This window comes from Clinocottus analis, unplaced genomic scaffold (genome assembly GCF_023055335.1).
Source record: "Clinocottus analis isolate CAN_PGR_092001 unplaced genomic scaffold, fCliAna1.0.p SCAF_14, whole genome shotgun sequence".
In the NCBI taxonomy this organism is placed as follows: domain Eukaryota; kingdom Metazoa; phylum Chordata; class Actinopteri; order Perciformes; family Cottidae; genus Clinocottus; species Clinocottus analis.
Genome location: NW_027175865.1, coordinates 8,106,451 through 8,118,047, shown reverse-complemented (window position 1 = coordinate 8,118,047; position 11,597 = coordinate 8,106,451). Strand labels below are relative to the sequence as shown.

The 11,597-nt window shown below is 40.9% G+C and overlaps 1 protein-coding gene across 1 annotated transcript; it reads left to right on the top strand.

Annotated features, from left to right (window-relative positions):
* The first annotated feature begins 7,433 nt into the window (after positions 1-7,433).
* fam8a1a (family with sequence similarity 8 member A1a) lies at positions 7,434-11,240 on the top strand. The gene is made up of 5 exons (XM_068575837.1): positions 7,434-8,098; positions 8,432-8,552; positions 8,735-8,858; positions 9,632-9,771; positions 9,891-11,240. The coding sequence occupies exons 1-5, from the start codon at positions 7,693-7,695 to the stop codon at positions 10,033-10,035; spliced, it is 936 nt and encodes a 311-aa protein (XP_068431938.1). The 5' UTR covers positions 7,434-7,692; the 3' UTR covers positions 10,036-11,240.
* The last annotated feature ends 357 nt before the right edge of the window (positions 11,241-11,597 follow it).

Sequence of the window (11,597 nt, the reverse complement as noted above, 5' to 3'; positions counted from 1 at the left end):
AATAGACAAGGAACAACTTCCACTTCTCTTTTCTCTTTGGCCTTACACTCTGAGAGGTCAGAGGTCACAGGCTCAGCCAAAGCCAACTAGCATGTGTTTTGTGTTTTTTTTTTTTTTTGCTTGGAACCTTTTGCACCAATTCTTGATGTATGAGACTTCGAACGATATAGATGTAGATGGTTGTTTGTATCAACCTCCACATGATATTCCTAATAAAGAGGGTCTTTCCAAACTATTCTCACTTCAAGTAGAACAGCCAGCACAGAATATAACTTCTAAAGGACTTTCCGTGAGGAAATACAGTTTTGCCTTTGAGGACACCACAAAGAATCACTGTTTTTCAAGTCACCCCACAGGAGTTCCTGTGAAAGCTAAGCTCAGACCCTGCTGCGAGTGATTGTATGGCTCAGAGGAAGGATGGTGGAATCCTTTAAAGTGAGGCTATACATACCGGAGCCAACACAATGGTTTCCCCTAGAGTGCAGCATTCAAAACTCAGCACTATGCATATACAAGCATGTTTAAGCAGCTGGCTTTTTAGTCAGTGTGTCTGAGTGTGCATCTTTGTTTAATAGCAGATAAATAAATGCTTTGCTTGGCAATAAAATGTCAGAAAGTGTTCCTCATCTGCTCTGAATCTGCTTCAATTCACCCCAATGTTGGGCTCATCCACTCCTCCTGTGACTACTGTGTGACAGAACATGTGATTTGTAATCCGGGGTGATGGTGATGGGGTGATCGAGGAACGGTGTGTTCTTTGAAAACAGTGTGCATGCTGTGAGCTTCAATATATGTGTGTCTGAATAAACCATATGGGAAGTAACACTGTAGCTGGTCTCTATTAGCTCACATCAAGCATTCTTTGTGCTCAACCCTCGGGAGGAACTCAGTCCCTCTGTAACATGCAGAGCAGTTTATTTTATGGCCGCAGCATGAAGAGCGTGAACGGAACTTCTGTGAGGGAAAACAGATTTAAAACACAAAATTCTGACATAATCAATTTAGAAACTGTAATTGTGAAACTGTAAGAGGTATGCATTTTCTGCCCTGAGGAAGTTGCAGCTAATTTGTTTACGCATTAAAATATCATATGTGAGCTTTCTTCAAATTGTTATTTGCAGGACTTGTACGTCTTATCAGTAAAATCAACAGATGAAAAGCAAATTAAATCAACCATACCCATGAATATCGTCTTGGGATGTTTCGAAACTTTGATGTCAAATTCATATGTGACCATTTTCCATGACCCATTAGCGAGCGACACTGGGGACTTCAGGAGAAGATATTACAGTCTGCATACTATCCCACAGGAAGCTCCATTCGCCATCTTGTACCAGACAACACAGCATTCTGCCTCTGCACAAACACGGCAAGATGGAAAAGAATCCCACTGGATTCATGTTAATGGTAAAGTTCTGTTTTGTTGTGGTTTCTGTGCCATAAGTACACAGACACACTAACCATCAGATGCCGGAGGTATGACTGAATGGAGTTGACATTTTCTCTCTGTCCTGGGTTCATTAGTGTATTACGCCTTGCAACTGCAGACAGAGAGAGAAGGTTAGGTTTAGAAACATGAGTCACTGAAGCTCTTAATACTTGTGAACTTCACATTGATCCTTTTGTTTCTCTGTCTGTATGTCGGCATGTAAGTATTGCCGAGGACCTATGAGAAGTACAATCTCGGTTCTTGAGATCTACTGGATATATTTGTGATTAGTGCGTTATGTACATGCACTGTGTTGTGTATTTACACTGCTGAACGGCATGCTGGGTCGGCTCCAGCCCATCCTCCTACGTTTGGTACAGTGCTTCCAAGAAACAGATGGCGAAAAAGAAACTGGAGAGACAGGAGAGCGACTCAAAGAAGCATAGAAGTGAATAAGAAGTGGTTTAGATGAGTGAACAGGCACATTTTGGTACAGTTGTTTTAAGCCAAATATTTCTATATATCTCACATGAGCTACAAAACTGGCGATGTGACGTTGTGTCTCTGTGTAAAGCAAATATAATACCAATATTAGCGGTAATCAAGTTTTGAGTGCTCAGTACATCATGGAATCCGTTGCATGAGAATACATTGCGAACACAGACAGGTAGGACTTGGCTTCGGAAACTTTTGAAAAGACAATAGGCCATCTGGAAAGTTGGCGTGATGGACACTTTGAGACATGCTGTAGGCAACAGGCACTTCCCCACAATGCACTGGAGAGATAACCACAGCCTCTGATAGGCGAGAGGAAGAGGAAGCCATTACTCATAAGGCTGACCTTTCTCTAAGTGGTTTGTAAACAAGCTTTAAAGCAACGTAAACCCAAACAGAAAAGTTTTCTTTTTTTAGGTTTACTATCGCCTCTATTGCCAAGGTGAGAATTAATGATGGTCATGCACTTTGTTGATGTGGAGTAACAGCACTCCCATCACAGCCATTAAGCAGCCAAAGCTAGTTGCTAATGCTTTTGTAGGACAGGACTGTTTTTCTTTGTTAAACTTCATTGTAAAACCATAAATCTGAGGTCTATGAGTTTTGCAGCTGTTTGAGTTGACGACCGTGTGAAACTCAGAGAGAAAGAACTCAGATGCGTTCCCTCCGATGCACAGCTGCACGTTAAAACAACAAGCACCCTCTGTGGATCAGCTCTTTGTGTTGTCAGGCACTTTTGACGAGGAAAAAGCAGAAGGGAAAGTGGAGCTTGTGACTAAAAGTCAAGATGCTGACACCAGTGTAGCTGAATAAGACATGGTGGCGGTGGAGATGGACTGTACTGGTTTTAGCCATCAGAAATAACTCACGTGGACTGCAGAGCATGTCGAAAAAAGTTTTTTTGGAGGACTTTGTTGCCATCCTTGATGGTAACAAGGTTGATGATAGCGCCAAGCATGTAATAGTAGTGGGTCTTTAAACCAACGGAGGGGAATAGAAGAGTCGGGTGATAATTTCCCTGTGGGTTTGTCATGTGAGCAACCGCCCCAACTTTACACATAGTCCTCATCATACAAAGATATAAAGCACAGTGTGCATATAGATTAGGAAGGGAGAAGGGAACTAAAAGGAACTTGATTGTAATAAAAGAGGAGGGTTAGTGCTTTTACATGAACAAACCTCTCACCTCCTCCCCGCAGTGTGTCAGCAGGGGAAAGGTGAGCAAGCAGCAAGACGTTAAAGCAGCAGGGAATGAAGAGAATTAGGTGCAAGATAAGGAGATGAGAAGGAGGATGAGGGGAATTTGCTTGCAGCCAGGAGCCGGTGGGAGAGCAGTTGTACTCTTACTCTCTCCTTGGGTGCTCCTGTCAGAGCACCAGGGAAGCAGACGTAATTCACTTAATTGGGTTTCACTGTTACACATAAAGACAGAGTAACAAAATCTCAGAGAGATTTTTCTACAATCTGGGCCAAAGGTAGGACTTCCCTCTGCTGTCTCAACAAATTAGGTACAGTTTTCTCTCTCAATACGTTGCTCCAGTCACATATTTTCAAGTACAAGTGTAAAGCACAGTAAAAGGGACAACTGTGCAAAAATTAGAGTCTTTGATCTCTGCATGTCATCAATGGACAAAAGAGATTAATCCTATTTGAGACCCTGTTGCTCTCATTATAGCGTGTTCTAGCCCGATGATGGATTTACAGCATCAGCTAAACAGTCTGAGTAATTCATACATATAAATCACATGACTGCTGCCTTCCCCAGCCTCTCAAAACAGGACATCAGTGACCCCTTTCCCCACATTCTCTGGACGACTGATGTCGGCTTTGTTCGTTTCTCTGAACTGCAACCCACTAGACTCATTTGGACTGGGCTGAATTAGTGCACTTTAACCTTTGTGTGTAGGAGCTTAAACCAGTGTGTGGTCCTGCAAGGCAGCGTGCCAGTATGAAAAAAAACTAAAATGCATGAGCATAGAAAAAAGCCAAATCTGCAGGAACAGAAACCTTAAGGTCCAATGTGGACAAGAGAGGACTATTTCCCACTAGGTTTTCTGACAAATCTATCTCAACAATTAATTCAAAGATCAAAGAGTCTTCTTTTTGTAAAGAGTTCCAAATCACTGTTGGTTGGATCTCAGTTATGCTGTTATCTAAGCTTTGTGTAAAATGGCTAAATTCAATATCTTAACAGTAAACAGTTAGCCCTTATGATTTCATGGGTGCTAGTTGTATGACACAAGTCAAGACAGATTAGTTTGGTGTTTCTTTCTGTCTTTCTGTTGACAAGCAGGTCATTCGCGATTATACTTTTAAATATTAAAACATTTATTTAAAACCTTTTGATTTAGAAATTATTTGACATTTTTGTAAATATGCCTATACGCTGCTTTCTTACTGAGAGTTACATGAGAAGATTCATACCACTAACATCTGTGTCCATCAAATACAAGACTATAGACAGGCATATGACTCGTTAGCTTAGCATAAAGATTGGAAACAAATGGAAACAGCTAGCCTACAAAACCTTCGAATCTCTTCGTTACCGCTTCGCTAGAGAACAAGAGGAGCTGTAACCTCTTGTTTATAGTATTTATGCTAAGCTAAGATAGTTGCCTGCTGGCCAGAGCCACACACAGTATTTAGTATACAGATAGGGAAATTGTATTGATCCTTAGATTCAATGCTTGGCCAGCAAAGTGCTTTTAAGCAATTCCTTTAGCAAAAGATAAGCATATACTTCACTGAATGTCCTTCCCTTAATAAAGTCTCTCTTTTGCATTTTAAATAATCCACAGGAAGAGAAGGCCAACAGATTATTCATTGCAACCCTTGTAAAATACAAAACAATTTTTCATTCAAGGACTGTAAGAAAAGAGCATATAAACACTAGATCTTGGGGGAAAACACACACATTAAGACCAAAGAATACAGGATATGTAATTCCTAAAGAGTTTCTCTGAGCAAGTATTTAGTGATCGTGTTGTCCTACTTTAGGTTTAGGAGCATGGTACACATCCTGTACAGACACAGCAACTTTTTTTCACAAGAACTGTGTGAACCATGTCTGTCTGTCTTAGTGATCTTGGGCATGGGCTAAGATCAAATAAACTGAATGAAGGGGCTTATCTTTCACACATACTGTACGGGTGCACATCAGCAAAGCAATTAGGGTGCAGCCATTTAGAAATAAACATTTTCCATATGACATTAGAAAAATTAAGTATTCAAATATTCCACCACTAAGCTACATATGAAAAAGTGTGTCATGTGTCATTAGTGTGCCTCTACAGTAAACTTTGCTCACTGTACTATTTGCCGGTGTTGACTCAAGTAAAGATAGATTAGATTAGTTATCATTTCAGCCAAAAGGTACACACTGTGAGGTCCCTTTATGTGGCAGTGTGCCCAATAATTGCAAAAGATACCCTTATCTCATGGTGATTTATATATATATATATATATATATATATATATATATATATATATATATATATATATATATATATATATATATATATATATATTTGTCTTGAAGGTGGTTGAAACTGTGACAATGCAATTTCATGAGGCCATCATACTTTTAGCATACAATGTAATTATGCATTTGCAATGTACTCTAAAAAGTTCCAACAGCAATCTGATTTGATGAAGTAAATGGTGAAAATAAACAATAAAAAAGTGATAAATATCACAAGATAAAACTGTTAATACAAAACTATGATGCAAGGTTAGAGTGAATATACTCTGTTAATTTCTAGTCCTTAACAAGCTTCACCAAGCTCTCCTCATACCTTTCCCATCAGACACACTCTCTCACAGAAACACACACACACACACACACACACACACACACACACACACACACACACACACACACACACACACACACACACACACACACACACACACACAAACACCTCCAAAACAGTAATCCCACCAGGTTGTTGGGTTCTATGGGGGTCAGCGTTTGTTGGACGCAGCTTTTATTTGGGCCTGATTACATTTGGGCACAGTCATCGCATGGCCTCTGTCGACAGGGATAACGTTCATTGGGGTTGGATTTGCGTCCGCCTCACTGGCTCCATTCACTGGGGCAGGCACAATCATTTAGAACTGGCAGACCTAACACCTAACCCACAGAGCCAGGCCAGCCCAGTCAGCAAATACACCCCCTCACCTCTTGAAATCATAGGAGGGGGAGTAAAATGAGAGGAAGGGTGAGACAAAGAAAGAGATAGGCAGAAGTAAGAGGTGGAGGGGAGGAGGAGGAGAGATTGGGAGACATGTGTGAGCATTTTGGGTTCAAAGGCAAAGAGGAATAACCAGGAATATAGGGACAGTGTGTGTGTGTGTGTGTGTGTGTGTGTGTGTGTGTGTGTGTGTGTGTGTGTGTGTGTGTGTGCGTGTGAAAGTGAGTGAGTAAGTGAGAGAGAGGTAGAGCAAACATGGCTTTTCATCTGGTGATTGGCCAGAAGGTTTTTGAACCAAAGCTATTTCCGCAGCAGTATTTTGAATGTTTGCGCCAAATGGCGTCCGTGGCAGAATTTATCAATGAACTTAGATATTTGAGACCCATAAATGTCAAAACTCAGACCTCAGAATCAAAAACGGTGCCACAAGTGCATAAACCATATGTTATGTACCTGTGGAAAGCGTGACAAAAATAAGATGCTGCCAGAAAACCAATATATATTTGTGCACATGAGGTTATACTTTTGTGTACTGTAATATATTCAATAATAATAATAATAATAAACATATGTATCATTAAAATGAATAGTACAAGTTTTTACTATGAGTACTGATGGTTATATTAGCTGCTAAGGATTCTGTGATTTTGCATGAGCTGGCCTCTGCTGCTCTCTTGTGGTGCTACTGAAAAGTTATGTTATTGAAGTTAGGACTAAGAGGGAGAGGCTGACAAACACAACACTTATCATAACTCTTACAATAATGGTGAAAGTCAGTCATAATGGACATCCTTTGCTTATTTTGTTCTGTTTTATTCTTCATTTGATACTGTTCTCATGTAATCCGTTGAAACTGTTCAGTCCCACGACTGCCTGGTTTTGTTTCTGTCTGAGTATGACAACCCAATCTAATTGACATAACTAAATTTAGATTATTGCTGACAAGAAACATTCTGGTTCAGCTGAAATGAGTGGACCAAGTAGCATATAACGTATTGGGACTAGTGTGAAGAGGCCAATAAAAGCTCCTCAATTGCTCACATTTCCGAAAAAAATACTAATACATGATATTTGATTTTAAATATTTATTGTTGTTTTTTGACCGGTGAAATAAATAGTCTTTGTTACTATGCTTCTGTGCAAAAGTGAATTTTGGGCCTAAACATTGTAGACCTTACTGAACACTAAAAACACACCGGAAACACACACAGGAGGCTCCTTTAAATGGATCATACCATTAATGACAAAAGGGGGGATACATTATTAGCCATTCCTACAAAGTGATGTTATTTAGCTAATATCTGCTGCACAGATAAGGTAGGCATTTAATTTTTAAATTAAATATTCTTTTTAATTTTAGTCACCGAAATAGTGAACAATGACACACACTTGGAAATAAATCGCTTACTTTGAGCGCCCGGAAATCCCTGCATTTACAAACACACTTATCTTGCGCCGTGCTTGTATCCAGCTGGGAGCTAATGAGTAGGCTTAAGGAGCTCTTACCTGACAGCGTAAAGACGACTTAAAAAGATTTTCCGGTCAAATTAGGCTGGACTGTGTAGGCGGTCGAACATGTTTGCAACTGCGGCGAGTGACACCCACCGCGATGGCCCCGAGACGGACGAAAAGCCTTCACAAGCCACCGCGACAACGGAATACTGCGCAAAGTTGCAGCAGTGGATGTGGCAGTATCACTGGGGGTATGCCAACTGGCAGAGCTGGGTGGCTCTGTCAGCCTTCCCCTTCCCTCCTTCGTGTAGTTTCCCTCCGCCAGGGACAGGTGCTCGGACCCCAGGTGCACCTGGGTCGACCTCCGGCAGCGGGCAGCAGGCTTTTGACATGCTGAACCGGTACAGCTACCCGTATCCCCTCGGGTTCCCAGCATCCTACCCTCACCCAGGTGCCCCCCACACGGACCAGACATCGGCTACGGATGCCCGGACAGCCCAGCTCCAGAACGGGAATCCACCTCAGACAGGTATGGGGATCAGTTCGGCAGTGAGTTGCTGTAGCAGTTCAAGGCCTAACGCGCCCACAATGCTGTTCATGCTGTAGATATGCGTGGGCTTTATTTTGTGTAAGCTAGCTAGGTCATAGGTCTGATGGGAGGCAGCTTTATTCCACAGTGCATGTGGAAACACGTTTGTCATACCATGGTCTTTCCCAATGCTTTGTTCACCTCTGATAAGTCCCGCAGACTCACAATAGCTGGTCGAGGTGATTTATTTGAGTATTAATTAGACAGGCCAGTGTGTCCCATTGGAAATAAAAGGATTCTCAGTATGCTTGTCTTTCCATCTGCTTCATGCAGGACGGGAGTACACCATCCCCTCTCCTCTCCAGAGGTTCCTAGCTGAGACTGTGGACTTCTTTATCCTGTTCTGTGTGAAAGCCACCATTGTTCTGTGGATTATGCATCTGAGTGGGATGAAGTGAGTGAAACTATTAAACACTGTTCCAACTAAAAGGATAAACAAAAACACATCCCTAACTGGGCTAGTGTTGTTCGGTTATGCAATATACAGCACTTGCAAAACCAAGTAGTTTGCATTGTTGTTTTAAGGCCAGCAATCCCTAGATCCTTCCTCACAGACTTAATGTCTCCTCTTTAAAGGGACATTGCCAAGTTCATTACCCACTTCATTGTGGAGGAGATCGATGAGAACACGTCCATGGAGGACCTGCAGAAGATGATGGCTGTCGCTCTCGTCTACAGAGTACTAGTCTGCATCTACGAGGTAAGTCATATTTTGCACCGTTTTGACAAATGTCATATAGATCTAATATGCAGAGTTTAAGCTATTGAAAAGTTGTTAATTAGCTGAGAATGCATGGTTATTTTTGGCTTGTCTGTAATGGTTTTGTATTAAGATGGCAAAATGTGTATCACAATAATTGATCAGCCCCAAATTGAATTCCCCTTGATCCCTTTTTACATTCATTAACATTTTTCAAGTCTACAGGGAGGGGATGCTGGTGGAGTAATTCTTCAATGCTACTTTTACTTAGTAATTTAAATAAATGCCCTTGTTATCTAAAGCTTCATACAGGTGTTTCCTCTGAATACTAGTAGAAGTAACATTCCCCCTATTGTCCGTTCACATTGAGCTGCCTCAGAGACATGCTCTTGTTTAATGAGAAGAGTCAGGCACAGTCGGAGTTCCTCAACAACACAACATTATCTCCCACAGAGGACAATGATGCAACGTTGCATTCATACTTGCCTGAGATGAAGTCACGTATCGTGTCTCTCGTTTCGACTTCGGCATCAGCGGCTTGCTTTCCCTGGTGGGAACCAGCCTTGGGACATTCAAACGCCTCGGCTCAGTCTAATGCCATCTGGCAGCTTTCCTTCCATCTGAGCTTTTGACCTTGTTTGTGCAAACCTGAAATGGTATTGCTTGCCTTTTTGCTCCTGCAGCATGGTATCATTGATCGCTTCTGCTCTCGTGTTCTATAGTGCCTTTTTCTTTAGCATTGTGTTCTTTAGCATTCCTTCTTGTCCAATCAGACTATTTGTATTTGGGGTGCTGGTGGTGCCACGCCAGGGAAGTTCCTGCTCGGCCTGCGGGTGGTGACGTGTGATACATCCACTCTGGTCCGACCAAACCGAGTCCTTGTAGTTCCAGCTTCTAAAGTCTCCCTCTCTGCGTGAGTGATCACATGCTGGACACACACACACACACGATTTGACCACAGTTACTTTTTGATTTGATTGTCCCAGTTGAATTCTCACTCTGGTTTGGTTTTGTCTCTCTTGTCTTTCACAGCTCGACAGTGCGGGCCCTTAATAAGAACTTCTCCATTGCGTTCCTCTTTCCCGTCTTCATCACTCTCCTCTTCTTCCAGCACAACAGGACTGTGTATGACATCGTGGCCGGGACCATTGTGGTCCAGCGCAGAGCGGGCAGATAGCCTCTCCTCAGGCAGCAGACTCTTACTCTTGACCGGGTGAGGAAAAAGGTGCCACAAGCCCATGTGTGCGGAGTGTCTGAAAGTTTAAACCAGTCACAAATGAACTAAACAAAAGTGGTCCATTTCTTCACTGGATCAAACAAGGACTGCACTTTTAAATGGGATGCATACAGGCGGAGGCCTGACTCGTTGGAATCAAAAGAATCCTGCTTTACATCTTTTGGTGTACATTGTTTTTTTGTTTAGTTTTTACCACTGAATCAACAAATAAGCTGTCAGGAAACACTCTAAAGTATTGTGATTTTTGATAAGTTCAAAATATGGTGCTTGCCTGTTTTGCAGATATCTCAAGACTTTTCCTTGTATGATGTGAATCTTAATAATGTGTGCTATGTCATAATATACTGCTTAATTATTTTTGGGAAGCTCAAAGTCCTTGTGTCGGATTAAATTATTCATCTTTTACAAACGGCAAAAAATGTTATCACAAGAATTCTACTTGTAAGGGCTTTACATGTAAGATTAAACATTATTAGGTTCTTAAATCAGCATTTTCTTTTATGCATTGTTCTTTTCTTCAAAGTAATTATGCAAAATGTTTTACATTTTAATTATTCTTAAACACTGACTGAAGAAAATGAATGCCAGGCTTGTTTTTATCTATTCTTTGTGCCTTTTTTAGATATTCTATGAAGTATTGTTTTATTTGAAATGTGACGATAAACTTTTCTCCGCGGTGTATGAGGTTCAAACCGAAGAAATTGTATTTGTCAATTCCCTGCTCATATTTGCTGTTATCAGACTTGTGACTCTTGTGACTCAGGCGACTGTTTTGCATAACAGACCCTCTAAGAGTCTCAACTGCATTAATTGGTTCTGCTCATGTCAGATTTCTACTTAATATGCATTCTGTAAAAATCTTCTAGTGTCAACAATTTATTTACATCATGTTCGCTAAGCAGTCCAGTTGATAGTTTACCTAAATTCACGGTATGGCTACTAATATACTGGCACGTGAAGTTTTTGGAAATGTTGAGGCTGCAATCCTGCGCTATATAGTCTCAAACGTTCATGTCTGAATTGACAATTTAATTAAAATACTTTATTATGAAGACATGTAGTGTTTTGCACATTTCGACAAAACCCATTTACTAAATTACACTGAATTCTACTTTTAAAGTTTAAATAAAATATTCCATATTTATCATAAAAGATTGTCATTTAAAGACTTGATTTAGGTGAAATTCGATTGTTCCTTAATGACAAGAACACAAGTGTAAGAGAGGAACATTTTTGAGTGTGATCATAGTGCAGTGACAAAGTTTCAGAGGTCATTCAGTAAAAAAAAAAGCTGATTTAGCTAAAAAAGTGACAGGATTTTCAGAATATATTAAGAAATCAATTGTCTTTGTCTAATGCCTGAGAGTGTTGAGGATAGAGTTACTGTGCTATAGAAATGCAGGATTAAAGGGATTAGCTTTACTTAAACACCTCTAAAGGACATTACATGCTCTGTTACAGCCGGCACGTCTTGTGCACCTTAATGTCAGCTTTTGCCCTTC